Below are 17,532 nucleotides of genomic sequence, written 5' to 3'. Positions count from 1 at the left end.
ACACATTGGCTGGCAACCTTAGTTGTTCTCGTCATCGCTAGCAAGGTGTTGTCTCTCCTCTCGGTTCCTTCCAGTCAGGTATCGGGTGTTGGTCCTGGATTGGCTTTGACCGTGCCCCTCTTAGCGAGTGCAAGGGAATCTGGAGTGGCTGCTTTCATCCTCAAATCTGCACAGAGGAACTGGCACACAAATTCTACATTTTGCAAACTTACCATTTTGGTCTCATGGTCTTTCCACCTTCCTAGGAAGCTGCTGGTCCTGAGAAGTGCTGATCTTGTGACTGAAGAAGATTAACCTGTTTTCTTAAAATAGGTGCCGTTGTTTGACCTAATCTTTTTGGGGAAACCATGTCGGGATATTAGATAATTCACAAAACATTTAATTACTGAATTGGCACCCTCCTTTGAGGTTGGGGTTGCTTTCGCCAACCACTGCAATTGTCAATCTAAATCATTACGTTCCTTTATCCTTGTACCGGATTGATCATATTGATTAAATAAAACCTCAACACGCTCAAACTTGACCCAATCCAAACTCACCTCCCCCCTCTGTCCCTCTCACAGGGACAGTGTTAGTCGTAGTAATAGTAATAGTAGTAGTAGTAGTATTAGTAGTTTCAGAAACATCCAAGAAAAAGAAAAGACAGCTGATAGTCAAGTGCAGCAAGAACAGAGGCGGAGGACAGGTCATGTTTGAGGTCACTGTTCGCTTTTGCAATAGTACTTTGATATTTTACAACACCTAGTGAATTATTGTGGCCTCAATAATTCACTAAATAGTTGTATTTAATTTAGTCTATCTATGATGGGACAATGCACAGAAACATTAAGTTCAGAAACAGATATGTTCTGTACTAGATTATATCTAAATAGCTACTTTCCATCTGTAGTCCCTGGCTACCTAAATTAAGGGATCCAAAAATCAAGCACTAAAATTATGACACTAATTAATCATAATAAATATATACATTCATAATAATCAATAATTAATCAAAAATAATCATACTGTATGTAGCATGTATTCAATTATAAGAAAAGTCACCAAATGCCCCTTCATGGACACATACTTACCATACAATACAACCACACCGTATTTACATCATCACACAAAGACCATACATGCTCTTGTTCACATCTGTCATCATTCGTAAAAACAACCAAGATTTTAACAGCCATACCTCACAATTTACAACAAAAATGCTCTCATGGATAAATATAATACTCATTAAATTGATGTGTCAACATAATGCCCCTCTTAGTGACCGTCTGAGCAGCCTTGATTGCTCCAAAGCCACTTTTTAATTTCAAATTTTCTATTCCTTTTGTTATAACGTGGAGAAGGCTAATTGGTCTGTACTTGTTCTGGTCTTCTTTATTTCCTGCTTTATGGATTTAATTATAGTAGCAGTTTCTCGACGTGGTAGGGAAAGTGTTTTCCGTTATTTATTTATTTATCAATCGTTGTTATACGAGCAATAATACAATCCTTATATGTTTTTAGGAAGATAGTGTCCAACCCATATATATATCTCTAGATCGTGAGTCTGATAATGCAGCGAAGATTTTGTTCAACTTTGTTTCATTTGTTAATTCTAAAATTAGTCCATATGAATAAATGACAATTATTTGCACTGATTTTGAGGGACTTTTTATTCAGGGTTTGTACAGACTGGATGAAATGTTCATCAAAATTACCACTTATGTCCAGACTGTCTGCGACAGTAGCGCCATTGATACTCAATGTTACAGTGTTGTTTCTTGTTTGCTCTCTTTCCGTAAGTTTGTATCTGGTTTTCCATAACTTTCTAATGTTCCCTTTTGCAGCTTTGATTAATTCTAAGTGAAAGTCAGCCTTAGACTTCCGCATAAACATTGTAACTTTGTTCCTCCAAACTTTTAAAATCATAAGATCTGTATTTATACCTGTTATAATTTCTCTTTTGAGAGCTGAGTCCCGATGTCTTTATTAGAATCCAAATTGTTTTATTAATCCAATGGTATTTTTATTTTAGCACTCTTTTTTCTGGTTTTGTATTCGTGTATTTACAGATGTTCTCTTTGATTTTTGTCATCCAATTGTAATTCTAGTAGGGCTGCTTATCATTTGTATCATGTAGAAGCCGTTTATAATATCCTTAAGTTTCTTTCTACATGTTTTATTTAACCAGTCCAGATTAACGTCCTCCATGACGTTACTTCTTTCATACTATGCTGTTTGAGGATGTCTGAACATGAATCAAGAAAAATGTCTTCAGCTGTGGTCGGTCGGTATACTACAATTACCTTGAAATACATTTCTGAGGAAAATGTGATTTTAATTTCAACATTCTCAAATTGATCTACTTTTAATGTTTTCCCTTTCATAATTCCTCCCCCCTTTGTCACTCGATCTGTCTTTTCTGTAATCTTGTCCCCCGGGACATTAATTAGAACGAAAGTTGTTGTGGGTTTTAACCATGTCTCTGATAGACAAGGTAATCCGGATTAGAGTCTGACAGTAACTGCTGGATTTGTTCAGTATGTTTCCTGTGGTAAAAAGTTTAATAATGCGGACACGTTTGTTACTGAATACTTTCTACAGACTTCTGTCTCTCTGCGACTTTGTGTATGTAATAAGCAACTATACATATTTGATATGCTTAAATTTTATTTTAGCTCAGCTGTTGTGTAGCTGCTAGCTCTTTGTAGCCTACAGCAGGAATGTCCAAATTGCAACCAATAGCTATGTTTTTAACAGACAACCGAAATAATTGAAAATGTGGTATTAGCGTATCGGTTCAATCAGCGGCAGCTACGCCCTGTTTTATCATTTGACCTAAATTTTTGGTTTCGTAGGCAGGACAGAGGGAACAATGTGGGTCATTAGTTGTCCATCTTATACCATTCTAATTGTTGTAAGGATAGTTCACATGAGCGGCCATACCTTGAGTCCCACCATATATAAGAGTCAAAAGGCTCCTATTATGAGTCGTCTAATTGGTGATCATACACTTTGGCGGTTTGGGTGGCAGGACACACGGACGCACCTCAGTCAGCCAGTGCTAGGACAGTTGGAGCAGTCCCCGTCTTCCACTCATTCCTGGGAGGCGTCCCTAGTAGTTGTCAGCTGATGTCGTGCTGTCAGGCAACATCAGGAAGTTCCTTCTGTGCAGTATTGAATTGTCAGGGCACAGTTCGTAAGCAGGTCATTACAAGGTGTGTGCAGGTTGACCACAAAGGAATGCTTCAAAGATTGTGTTGAACATTGTCCGTTGACACTTATGTCCAGCAGGGGTCTGTTTGTATCCTGCTGTTCGTCCTGCTGTCACACCTGTATTTTTTGTGAGCATGTTCTGGCTACACCTTGGAGCTTGTCTTGTTCAGAGAAGCTGGCAGTCCCCCGGCTGCATATCCTTTCCACCCTCGCTTGACCTAGCACAACCGTGGCTACCACCCAAGTCCGTCTGTATGGTTTTACGTTTTGTTGAGGGTTTTTTTTTCCTCCAGAATTTGGAACTCAAAACATGTACACCCATCGTTTTCATATCCTCTCGGTTAGTTCAATTTTGCATATCATGTTTTAAAATTACAGTCTTAACTATCCCATTAATTGCTAATCAATAACCTTAATTCAAAGATTATACATACTACTTCATGTGTATTTAAGTACCCTTTTAATTCACTTAAAGATTATCTATAAGTTAATTTAAACTATCATTTGTCTATCAGTAGGCGCGAGTAAGCTGTCATGCTTGCACTCTGACCTCCCGCTGTGCGTGATACTCTCCAAAACAAAAGAATGTTTTTATTCACGTTTCTCCTTATCTTTCAGCTAAATCTTTTAATCTTTTAACTTTTAACGTCCGCACTGTGTTTATTTTTATTGTCTGTATTTTAATTTTGCTTTTATTTTCTCTCATTTCACTTCGTTGTCCGTGAAGCACTTCGAGTCTTGTCCTTTCCTGGAAAAACGCCACACAAACAAAGCTGCCCCGCCTTGCCTTGCATGTCTCCGACTGGTTATCCAAATTAGTCATAACAAACACACAAGGCCATGCTCTAAGCGCCAGCCCTAATCCCACTTCTCCTCTTTTTAACACTTTACATATCGGTTCTTATTCTATTTATTAATGTAGGCTGTTATTTGTAATTATTATTCAACACTATTCACAGCAAACTGTTGTAAAGTTATAGTTATTCGCATTATACTCTCAAAATCTATAGCTAATTGAAAGCTGTTGAGATTTGGTTTGCCTACTTCATCTCAGTGGCCTAGTGGTTAGAGTGTCCGCCCTGAGATCGGCAGGTCACAAGTTCAAAACCCCGGTCGAGTCATACCAAAGACCACAAAAAACTTGGGAGCCAAATCACCAAACATGATTCCCCCACCTCCCAGGGGCAATCACGGGGGATGGGCCAAATGCCGAGGACAAATTCCACCACACCCAGTGTGTGTGTGACAATCACTGACACCCCAACTTTAATTCTAACTTTTTTCTGTCATGCCATTATCCTCTTCTAGCTCAACATCCAGAAGTATGGTGTACTGCAATGTCTAAATAAAAATATAAATTACTCCAAACTAAAATGTCAGACTGCACTTTAAAGTTACTTTTATTAAATTAATTTCCAAACTAACCACCACCACAGCAGACATCTTCCTCAATCCTATCCCAATACTCCCATAAATTAGAAAGGTGTTTCACAACAGTGGTTAAGTAGTTATTTTAAGTAATAGATCTCAATATGTAGAAATTAATAAGACTAAATTTGCCCTAGTGTGTGAATGTTGTCTGTCTATCTATCTGTGTTGGCCCTGTGATGAGGTGGCGACCTGTCCAGGGTGCAAAGTCAAATTGTGAAACAAAAATTAAAGTTGAATCAAGTGGAAATTGACAGAGTATATGAACTACATTCTTGAGAATAGTAATTGATCATTAATATGTTGGAAGCCGCATATTGAACATATTAAAGAAAAATATCCAAATCCATTGCTATTCGGTATAAAGTTAAACACATGCTGAATAAGAAATGTCTGCACATGTTATATTATTCATTTATTTTTCCATATGTAATATTGTTTTGAAGTTTGGGGAAATGTTTATAGAAGAAATATAGACCCAATACTTAAAATTGAAAGGCTCATTTCAATATTACACAAAGCATTATTGTTATGATCATACCAATCTATTTTTTTATAAGTCATAATGTGTTAAATGTTCAGATAATTTAATTTTAAAACAATTGCAATTATGTTTCCGAGTAAAGAACAACAGCCTTCCAGTTTGTATTCTTAGCTTGTTTACATTATGAGGAGAAAACTATCATTTACGGGGGATATTGATTTTTAAATGATGTACCATCCTCAGTGATGAGCTGAACACATGTAGTTTTTTGTTATGGTTTTGGAGACCCTTGAAAAGTAAAGTTTTCTCAACATTATAAAATATAGTAACAATTACTTTCATCTTTTAACGTTGATGTTCCAGGTAATTAAATGTTCAGTAATTGTATATCATAGGCCAATATAAGCTTTGGCTTCCGCCTATTCTTTTTTCGGTTTTCTTTTTTGTTCTGTGTGTAAATGTGTATGATTGTTAATATGTCTAATTTACTGTTAATCTGCTCACACAAATTGGTTGATGGTTGATTATATGACTAAAATAAACCTATTTCATTTATTCATTCATTATCTATCGCACTCATAGTTTTATTTCATTTTGCATGTAATTATTCCTATTGATTTCTTCCCATTTCACTCAAACAACTAAACAAACAAATAAACAAACTTGCAGCTAACCACAATCAACAGATTTCTATACATATAATCAATCATCAACCTTCTTTGGATATTGCAATAGAGATCCATCTGGGCTCGTGAACTTAATTCTAAATATTTATTTTGTTGAAGAATTATTCTTCTATTATTATATTTATAAAGGATTTTGAATTGTCACTATTTTAAAATATTTAAAATCTCAGGTACCCCTTGGCATACCTTCAAGTACCTCCCTTTTTTGTCCGGGCGGAAACACCATACCCTCCTTTGAGAACTACTGGTTTAGCCTATAAAAAATCCTTTGTCTCATACATCATTACACTGTACAACTCCTCTTTGGGGGGGGCTAGGATGACAGGGAATGCAAAACAATAACAGTGCAATACTTTTTTATATCATGGTCGTTAATGCCTAGTTTCTCTTTTAATAGAATCTATTTTGTTTCCATTTATACCCTTATTAGTTACTGTTTACTTTTTAGTTCTTCTTCCTGGGGGAACTCTCCTGAAGGAATCAATAACGTTTTATCTGTCTATCTATCTATCTATTACTAACCCGAGCACAATTCATGACGTCATGCTCATCTTGCAGACAGTTATTTCCATTTAGTTTTATTCTCTATTTGTAATTCTACATGCACCAATGTCACATAAAAATTTGCTTTCTTTGTTATTTATTTACATTATTATTTCTGGTTTACTTGCTGTCTGTTTACTTAAGTTCTCATATTTTGGTCTGTCTTCCTTCTGATTAGAATTTGTTTAACGCTTCTCTACGTTTTGTTTTGACAATGGCGCTGAGTGGCTCTTATCTGTACTTCCTCAGACTCTATGTTTCACAGATGCCCTTAGATGTATTAGAATATACATTTAACTTTTATTTTATTGTGTTTATTCCTAAAAAAAAATTAAAATGTCAATGTATGATCAATTTATCTTTATCAAATTTAAATTCAATATTATTAATTTATTTGTTGTATAACTATTAATTAAAAGTTACAGTGTGTCCTAATCTATGATGTGTGTGTTTGTCGCAACTTCCCACAGGAACTGGATGGATCAGATAAGCAGCAAGGCTGTACCACAAAAAAGTATACTAGACATATAAATGAATGATGAATTAAACAATGTTTCAATGTCCCACAATCCGTATTTATTTATTGATTTTTAAACGTGTAATTTTCCATATATCTATTATTTTACTGGACTTAGCAAGCACCTACTACTAGCACACTCTACAGACCGCGAATAACTGTTCAACCACACTTAGTAATGCCAAGCTAGATGCTAACTTAGCCTTACTATGCCTCAGTAAGCAAACTTTTGCTAACCTAGCCCAATGCTATGCTAACACAATGCTAACCTAGCTCAATGCTATGCTAACACAATGCTAACCTAGCTCAATGCTATCCTAACACAATGCTAACCTAGCTCAATGCTATCAGTGTCACTCCTCTTCGAACCAATGCCTCACGCAGCTGTCACTCACACAGCCTCGCCACACGCACACACTCTTATCTCAAAATGTCTTCCAGCTTAGACTCCTTTTTTTCTTTTTTCTTTTTTCTTTATATGCGTCACACAGTCACTCACACAGAGAATTTACCAGCACAGTTAAAAGTAAATGCAATAGACAACTATTTTTCTCATCCAGAAGCACAGCTGTATCATATCAGAACCTTAATAATAAGAACAACATTTATCATTCACTCTTAGATGGACAAATAGTCAAGTTTAAGGAGGGTATTCTGGACTTCCCTGCTTAGGCTGCTGCCCCCGCGATCCAACCTCCGAGAGCGGAATAAGATAATTAAATGGATAGATCATACACTCATATGTTTTCTGTACATAAACTTTGTCTACTTTCTCACACGCACACACATTTTAGACAATTTCCAAACTTTTACAGATAGCGGGGCTGTGAGAAAAAGCGTGAAGGGGGGAGGTTGCGAGAGGGGGTTAGGAAAAGGAAGGGGGGGAATTAAACCAGATAAGAAACCAGGTGCTACACAAAAGTTATTAAAATACGCAGATATATATATATATAAATTTAAAAAACACACATTTTTATCCCACAAACCACGCCCCCCTGGTCCGGACCAATATAAACAACTAATGCACGCGTGCTTTTGTGGAATCGGCCGTCTCATATCACAAAAACCAGGTTCCATCATTGCTCATAAAACGGCGATTAACCCGTTTCATTGGAGCAACACCTGCGTTATCCCTGACCAACACGGAAAAACCTGGCCTAACGCCCAATAGGACCACTGGAAATCACCCAGCATCCTACAGACTCGTGTCTGGTCAGTCCATACAGTTTCACCAAGTTTCACCAAAGCTCTACCATATGCAGCCCGATCAATACCTGTCTATTTGCAGCAAATTTCCAAATTCGTCGTGACAGCTATACGCTCAGTTGATCTCCTTTACCGGAGTCAATGAGCGGTCACCTATAAGAGGCTTTTCCCACCGCTGCAGTTTCCACATAAACAGATATGTCGCACCTTCATAGACGTCATCAATTTGTATGGGCCAAATGTCACACCAAGTTAGCAACTCTTGCCTATAATTTAGCTGTATCCAACTCCGGCTAACCTAATGTACTTGCAGAAAGAAGCATCCTCTGCCAACAACAACAGAGGATGAAGAGGTTAAAAGAAATTTTTCGTCTCACATCGTCTTATGCTTCAAAAACACTCTAAACCACCAAAATTCTATCAACAATCCCCTCATGTTAAAAACAAGAAATCACAAGTTTTCAACAAACACACAGACAAATGATCACATAAACAACTCAATCCAACCATAATTTACCCCATTCCAGGTTGTTTTTGGAGAACCTGACTAAACCTATCTTTTATCAAAAATAGATTCAGCAATTAGTCTTATCGATCCGGCTCTCTCCAGGCAGAAAATGTTTACACTTTAAGCAAAACGCTTACCTTGTATTAGATGCGCGCGTGCAGCACACTGTCTGCCTGACAGAGAGAGCGAGAGCGGCTGTCGACCTGTAGCTTCTAAACCATCCTGTTCGTGACGCCAATTTGTGTAGTGGATTGTCCGAAGCTTAAGCAGGCAACAAAAGTAGTTTAGTACAACAAATTTATTTACCCATTATCAGAAGTGCAGGTTGAATTGAGTTGGCCGTGCAGACAAACCACAAGTTACTCCGGAGCAAACAAGACACACACAAGCCAAAATCACCCCCGAGTTCCGGTCTTCTGCCATTTTTTATATGTCTGTTGTGCGTCATCGTTCCTTATCGAGTGCGTCAAATGTCTTGTTTGCTTTTCCTATCTGTTCCATAACAACTCGAATCCTTTAGACAGTCAACACATTCTGTAGACAGGTTGGCACGACTTAATATTCACTTTTGTCCCACAACTGGTCCATTCAATGGCACAAAATACAAGAGTATTGAAAATGAGCGGACATTCTTAAAAGACAAGAAATATAGGTCAAAAGGTCAGAAATTCTACTACAAATCAGTCAGCTGTTGCCGTATCCGTAATACGCCGATAGGGAGAAGTTTGTATTTACACGAGGAGTCGGGTGTGTTTTGACCTCCGCCGAACCCCTGAGGCCGCCTCACCGAACCCCTAGGGTTCGATCGAACCCAGGTTATGAACCACTGGTCTAGTACCAAGACTATGACGGTGAAATGCTTTGCAGTTAGCATGTGTTAACCACCAAGTTATATGACTCTGAGGGGTATGCTTGTAAAGTTAGCATCCTAATGTGTTCGCATGTTAACAGCATGTGTCAAGTACCAAGTTATATGACTGAGATGTACGGCAGCAAAATAAGCTAAAAAAAAAAAAAAGTTAGCATGCTAACAGTTTGCATGTGTCAAGTACCAAGTTATATGACTGAGATGTACGGCTGAAAAATAGGCTTATAAAGTTAGGATGTTAACATGCTAGCATGCTAACAGTTAACAGGTGTCAAGTAACAAGTTATATGACTGAGATGTACGGCTGAAAAATAGGCTTATAAAGTTAGAATGTTAACATGCTAGCATGCTAACAGTTAACAGGTGTCAAGTAACAAGTTATATGACTGAGATGTACGGCTGAAAAATAGGCTTATGAAGTTAGAATGTAAACATGCTAGCATGCTAACAGTTAACAGGTGTTAAGTAACAAGTTATGAGTGAGGTGTACGACTGAAAAAGTTAGCACGCATGCTAACGTTAGCCTGTTTACAGTTAGCATGTGTCACATACCAAGTGATATGAATTATGTGCACAGCGGCAAAATAGGCTAAAAAAGTTAGCATGCTAATGTTCGTCTGTTAGCATGTTTACAATCAGCATGTCTAACATACCAAGTTATATGACTGAGGTGTACGGTGGTAAAATAGGCTAAAATAAGTTGGCATGCTAATGGTAACCTGCTAGCATGCTAACAGTTAGCAGATGTCAAGTACAAAGTTATATGACTGAGGTGTACGGCTGAAAAATAGGCTAAAAAAGTTAGAATGCTAATGGTAACATGCTAGCATGCTAACAGTTAGCAGGTGTCAAGTACAAAGTTATATGACGGAGGTGTACGGCTGAAAAATAGGCTAAAAAAGTTAGAATGCTAATGTTAACCTGCTAGCATGCTAACAGTTACAGGTGTCAAGTAACAAGTTATATGACTGCGGTGTACGACTGGAAAAAAGTTAGCATGCTAATGTTAGCATGTTTACAGTTAGCATGTGTCATACCAAGTTGTATGACTGTGTACTGCGGCAAAATAGGCTAAAAAAGTTTGCTGTCAATGCAGCCAATATAACATATAGATAATGTGTCATTAAACATGCAAATATAAATTAAATACCCAGAGGACATAAGTAAAGGAAATTAAATGAGCTCAAATATACTTACAAACGAGGCATAATGATGCAATATGTACATACAGCTAGCCTAAATAGCATGTTAGCATGGATTAGCTTGCAGTCATGCAGTCACCAAATATGTCTGATTAGCACTCCAACAAGTCAATAACATCAACAAAGCTCACCTTTTGTGCATTCACACACAGCATAAAACGTTTGGTGGACAAAATGAGACAAACGAGCGGCATAAAACACGTCTTTCTGTGGCAGTGTCGGAGAAAGTTGTACATGTAAACAAACTACGGTGAGTTCATGGACAACTGTACGCTGGCATTGATCAGGCATCACTCCGCCGTTTGCAGCTTGTGCAAAACACGGCTGCCCGTCTCCTCACCAGTACCAAAAAACGCGAGCACATCACCCCAGTGCTGGCCTCACTCCACTGGCTCCCTGTCCGTCACCGCATTGATTTTAAATTACTTTTAATTGTTTTTAAATCCCTAAATGGTCTGGCCCCACAATACTTGACCGAGCTGCTGCATCACCATACCTCGTCTAGAGCCTTGAGGTCAGCTGACCAAATGCTTTTGGCGGTCCCCAGATCCAGGCTAAAGACCAGAGGGGACAGAGCCTTTTCCGTTGCCGCCCCTAAGCTCTGGAACAGCCTTCCCCTCCACATTAGGTCAGCCCGGAGCCTGGGGGTCTTCAAAACCCTCCTTAAGACCTACCTCTTCTCGCTGGCCTTTGACCCGAGCTGAGTCCGCCCACTAGGCCACCATTTCTAGTCCCCCCCCCCCCTCCCACCCCTTCGCTTTAGTTGTATTTTTCAATTTGTCGCACTTTTATTATTATAATTTTTTATTCTGCAAATGTTTTAAACTTTTTATTCGACCCCTTTTACCGTATTGCATTCGCACTATCTTGTTTAGCACACTCATTGTTAATGTTCTTTGTTTGTTTTTTGTTTTGCTTAGTTTTTTTTGTTTTTTGTTTGCTCCATGCTTTTTTAACCTGTAAAGCACTTTGGTTCAATCTAAAAAGTTGTTGAAAATGTGCTATATAAATAAAGTTGACTTGACTTGACTTGACTAACTGAAATTAGTAGGAAAAAACGGCGCTCGCCAAACCCTGCCATCAGTGAAGCATGTTTAATACAAACAGTGGGATTTCTAACAATTACCGTATTTTTCGGACTATAAGTCGCTCCGGAGTATAAGTCGCACCGGCCGGAAATGCATAATAAAGAAGGGAAAAAACATATAAAAGTCGCACTGGAGTATAAGTCGCATTTTTTGGGGAAATGTATTTGATAAAACCCAACACCAAGAATAGACATTTGAAAGGCAATTTAAAATAAATAAAGAATAGTGAACAACAGGCTGAATAAGTGTACGTTATATGAGGCATAAATAACCAACTGAGAAGGTGCCTGGTATGTTAACGTAACATATTATGGTAAGAGTCATTCAAATAACTATAACATATAGAACATGCTATACGTTTACCAAACAATCTGTCACTCCTAATCGCTAAATCCCATGAAATCTTATACGTCTAGTCTCTTACGTGAATGAGCTAAATAATATTATTTGATATTTTACGCTAATGTGTTAATAATTTCACACATAAGTCGCTCCTGAGTATAAGTCGCACCCCCGGCCAAACTATGAAAAAAAACTACGACTTATAGTCCGAAAAATACGCTAGATAATGTGTCATTAAACATGCAAATATAAATTAAATACACAGAGGATATAAGTAAAGGAAATTAAATGAGCTCAAATATACTTACAAACGAGGCATAATGATGCAATATGTACATACAGCTAGCCTAAATAGCATGTTAGCATGGATTAGCTTGCAGTCATGCAGTGACCAAATATGTCTTATTAGCACTCCAACAAGTCAATAACATCAACAAAGATCACCATTGTGCATTCGTGCACAGCATAAACGTTTGGTGGACAAAATGAGACACGTCTTTCTGTGGCAGCGTCGGAGAAAGTTGTACATGTAAACAAACTACGGTGAGTTCAAGGAACGCTGAAATTAGTAGGAAAAAACGGCGCTCGACAAATCCTGTCATCAGTGAAGCATGTTTGATATAAACAGTGGGATTTCTAACGATTAGGAAGGTTTGCGCCATGTTTGTCCTCCTACAGAAACCATATTTTTCCATTTTCACACATCCAGGGAGCCACTAGGCTGCGATGCCGACCCCCGCTGTAGGTTGTGCTGGCGGCCCAACAATGGTCAAGAAAAAACGCTCCTGTGTAGCTTGACTAAACGTTCCATTCTGATTTGGGATCCACATTCGCAGTAAAATTGTTCAACCCCGATCGGTTTCAGCGTCCCTGTTCTCATGACGTGAACATCTTTCCTCGCAGAGGACTGCTACGTGAGGATGTTCCTCCGAGGTCGCCCCGTCACCATGCACGTCCCGGACGAGCAGAGGGACAACTACAGCCTGGAACACAAGGTGGCGCTACCGGACCGCAAGCTGAAACTGGAGTGGGCGTATCCTCAGAGCGGCCGTTTAGACGTGAAAGTCTGCATTGTTAACGCTCCTTAACCGGGCGGTGAGCAGGTACGGCTACCGCGGGCGGGACTGTCGCTCCAACTTGTACCTGCTGCCCACCGGAGAGATCGTCTACTTCAACGCCTCGGTGGTGGTGCTGTACAACACCGAGGAGCAGCAGCAGAGGCACTACCTGGGACACACCGATGACGTCAAATGGTGAGACTCGGGACACGCGCACGTTCCTACACGCCGGGAGCGTACCAAGTAACCGTTCTCTCCTCCCAGCCTGAGCGTGCACCCGGACATGGTTACCATAGCAACGGGGCAAGTGGCCGGAAACACGAAAGATGGAAAGGTAACGCTGGGCACACCTAAAAGTGACTCGGTATCCTCAGGGAATTGCTAGCGATCTTCAGGTAGCCCCCTAGTGGCTGACAGCAGCATAGTGAAGAGACAAGGTCAAGGCCAACGTTCCTGGAAGACTGACTTATTTTGTTCTTTGATTTGTGCTAAAATTTAGACTTTACAATGAAATATAATAATTTCAATCTTTCAGATATATTGTAGTTTTTACACACTTGTGTTACTTTTTATCCCAAACCTTACTTTAAGGCAGGGGTGTCCAAATTTTTTCCACTGAGGGCCGCACACGGAAAAATTTAAGCATGCGGGGGCCATTTTGATATTTTTCATTTTCAAACCTTAAAAAAATATATGGATTTTTTTTTTTTTTAACCTTTAGGGCTCCCGGGGACTATAAACGGTCTCAGTCATTAAACTGTTAAAAATAAGTCAAATTATTATTTATTTATTTTATTTAATGTTTACAGTAAATCTCTATATCAACTTGAGGTTGATATAAAGTAAAAAAAAAAGAAGTTTTCTGTCAAAGACAACTGTGTTTTTCATAGCAAAACTGAAATATGCAGTATTTAGTAATTAGAGCCTTAAAAGATCAATAATGCAGGACACCATTGATTTTAATTCTTGAATATTTTTGAGTAATCACAGTGAAAAGTTAAATAAAATCCTACTAAATATATTTGGGATCCAAAAGGTCCCCCACTCATAAAGTGATACATTTTTATTAGTTTTTTTTTACTTTTAACACTTAAATTACGAGATCAACTTCAGATATATCTGTCGATTTTAAGTTTGAACTATTATTTTGTTTGTTTTATGCTCTTTTGTCGAATAAAACTTTGATGTTTTTATATGGCAACCACACAATATATGCAATATTTTTTTCACATAAAACATTTAAAGTGATATTTTTTTAACTAATAATTCATTATAATATAGATTTTTTGTCTTTTTTTTTATTTTTTTTTAGCAATGGCAAAAAAAAGAAAAATAAACAAAGACAAAAGAAAAAACAGCCTGCATGGCAGCTTTGTGTCAACATTGCAACGTTTTCTTGTTAGATTTCACCTCATTCCACTTTTTTTAAATGTTTTTTTAAATTTTTGCAATATCATCAATTTTGCAATTTTTGCAGAATGTGTGGCGGGCCGGTAAACAATTAGCTGCGGGCAGCAAATGTCCCCCGGGCCGCACTTTGGACACCCCTGCTTTAAGGTTAAAATACTTTAGTTAGTTAGGGGTGTCCCGGCTTGATAGAAGCAAAAATACATGTCATTTACAAAAGGTAAACATTAATAAACAATTTTAAGAAAAAAAAAAGGATATTTTTAAAATCATTTAAAAATTACAAATAACAAAAAAAAATACTTATATTTAAAATACTAATAATTATATAATTAAAAAAATAATGTCAAAATTATAATATATGTATATTATAAAATAAAGGAATCCTCCCAAAATATTGTTTTTTAAGAAAATAAATACAAAATAATAAAAAAAACAAAAAAACATATCAGGCTAGAGCAGGGGTGTCGAACTCATTTTAGATCGGGGGCCACATGGAGAAAAGTCTACCATAATTTAAAAATAAAGACAACTTCAGATTGTTTTCTTTGTTTAAAAAAAGAACAAGCACATTTTGAAATTGCACATCACATTTTTTTTTTTTTTTTTTTACAATTACCTGTTGCGGTTATATATACTTTTTTTGTTATTTATATTTTCTGAATAAATTATGTGATAATGTTCATCATTAAACTCATTGGTGTTAATTTTCAATCGATCAAGATAAAAACAATTGTCAAAATCAAATTACAGGATGTTATTTATGTAGTTTGATCATTTTCATCGACTGATGTACTAACATCATGTGGTTTATTTTGTACATATGTAGCATCATCTACAAAGATACAAATAATTGCTATGGCGACATCTAGTGGACACATTTAGAACAGCAGTTTCTGTCATTCAAAAATTTCAGGTTCATTTTTATACTTGGCAATCTCATCCCGCGGGCCGGATAAAACCTGTTGGCGGGCCTGATCCGGCCCTCGGGATGTACATTTGACATCCCTAGGCTAGAGGCTAATAGGAGCTACTAGTTACACAGCAGCTCAGCACACAATAGCACACAAGCTACAAATAAATAATAAATGTCTAAAACAAAGTCTAAAATAGCACATGTCAGTATAAACAAGTACCAAATAATTATAGTTGAACATTACCCTGCTTCCTAAAATTAGACTTTACAACGAAGTATAAACTATTTAAATCCTTCAGAAATATTATGGTTTTACATATTTGTGTTACTTTTTAGCCCAACTTTACCCTAAGGTTAATTTCTGTAAAAAAAAACGACAACAACCAAATACTTAGTTAGCGGTATCCCGGTTGACGTGTGCAAAGATGGACAGCAAGTTAACATCTAAATGTCCTCCAATAATATTTTCTTCTATTTTAGTCAAGTCAATTACAAAAGGTAAACATAGTAGACATTTTTTTTTTAATTAATTAAAAAAGAAAGAAAAAAAAAGAATAACTTTGTGTGTGTGTGTGTGTGTATTTTAGAAATGACAAATAACAAAACATGTTTTTACTTTTTATAAAATGAAACATTTGAAGAATTAAAAATAATATTTAGAAAGTAACAATAATTAAAAATATAAACATATTTAAAAAGTAAATTACAATTTTAAAAAAAATAAATACCCTCCCAAAATGTTTTGATGAAAATAAATACAAAATTAAAATAGGAGCTAATAGGAGCTATCAGCTACACAGCAGCTAGGCACACAATAGCACACAAGCTAGACATATATAATAAGTGTCTAAAACAGCACATTTGTCAATGTAAACAAGTATCAAATACTTATAGTTGCATATTACTTGCACATACAAAGTTCCCAAGGCAAAAGCCTATGTAGAAAATACAAACTTATGAATTATTGCGGTCACTAAAAAAAACTATTACAACGCCACTTCAATTTAAAGACAGCATTAAGTCCATTCCAAACGGTTAATCATAAATATATTAGTGTTTTTCATTCCTAGCATTGTTCTCTGTTTGACTCATTTCACTCGATCAAACCTTTTCTGACATTCTCCACACTAGAAAATAATATAAGTATGTATGATTCCTGCTGATATCGTATCGGCCAACACTTCAATACTGGTATCGTATCAGAGGTAAAAAAAAAAGTTGTATGGGGACACCCTTAGTTAAAATTCACACTTTAGTCCTGTCCTTTGAGTTTCTCACTCACTTATTAATTTTTCTGTAAATGTCATCACATTTCAAATCTCAGCACAGTCCTGTTACCTGAGTGTTTATGTTGTCTTTTTTTCAAAATGCTGTTGAATGACTGTAATGTGCTTCGTGTCAGCATGCTATTAGCATAAATATTTCATGTACCGTATTTTACGCACTATAAGGCGCATCGGATTATAAGGCGCACCTTCAATGAATGGCCTATTTTAAAACGTTGTTCATATATAAGGCGCACCGCATTATAAGGCGCATAGAATAGACGCTACAGTAGAGGCTGGGGTTACGTTATGCATCCCGTAGTTGCGAGACCTGTTGTGGCTCAATATTGTTCCATGTATAAGGCGCACCGGATTATAAGGAGCACTGTCAGCTTTTGAGAAAATTGGAGGTTTTTAGGTGCGCCTTATAGTGCGGAAAATACGGTATTTGCTCATTCTAAGCTAAAGGCTCACTCCTGTTACTTTTAGTCCTGTTACTCAAATGAGTCATCCTAGTGTGTGACCAACACGCAGTTAGAGCTGTTTGTTTTAGAGTTGTTTTCACACTAGAAGTTTGAATTGTTGGGTAAACCGTCGCACTGTTAGCATGCTAGGCTGTATTTGCTAGCATGTAGCATTGAGGTTCTACGAATGACTTTTTTGGACCTCTAGCTGCTGGCTCCTCACGTTCGTGTCTGGGACTCGGTGAGCCTCAACACGCTCCACGTGCTTGGGATGGGCGTGTTCGACCGAGCCGTCGCCTGCGTGTCTTTCTCCAAGTCTGTAAGTGGCGCCCCCTACCTGTGCCTTTTGGCCAGCCGC

The 17,532-nt window shown here is 37.5% G+C and overlaps 1 protein-coding gene across 2 annotated transcripts in view; it reads left to right on the top strand.

Annotated features, from left to right (window-relative positions):
- Positions 1-17,532, top strand: part of eml2 (EMAP like 2) — a 65,712-nt gene that overhangs the window by 33,730 nt on the left and 14,450 nt on the right. For both annotated transcript variants that reach the window (XM_062060655.1, XM_062060657.1), the window contains 4 exons: positions 12,968-13,097; positions 13,168-13,317; positions 13,387-13,456; positions 17,383-17,493. In XM_062060655.1, the coding sequence (XP_061916639.1) occupies positions 12,968-13,097; positions 13,168-13,317; positions 13,387-13,456; positions 17,383-17,493 (461 nt within the window). The remainder of the gene's footprint in view (positions 1-12,967; positions 13,098-13,167; positions 13,318-13,386; positions 13,457-17,382; positions 17,494-17,532) is intronic.

The sequence above is a fragment of the Entelurus aequoreus genome, linkage group LG10, assembly GCF_033978785.1.
Source record: "Entelurus aequoreus isolate RoL-2023_Sb linkage group LG10, RoL_Eaeq_v1.1, whole genome shotgun sequence".
Taxonomy (NCBI): domain Eukaryota; kingdom Metazoa; phylum Chordata; class Actinopteri; order Syngnathiformes; family Syngnathidae; genus Entelurus; species Entelurus aequoreus.
Note: the sequence above shows the minus strand (reverse complement) of the source record. Positions and strands in the feature narration are given on the sequence as shown.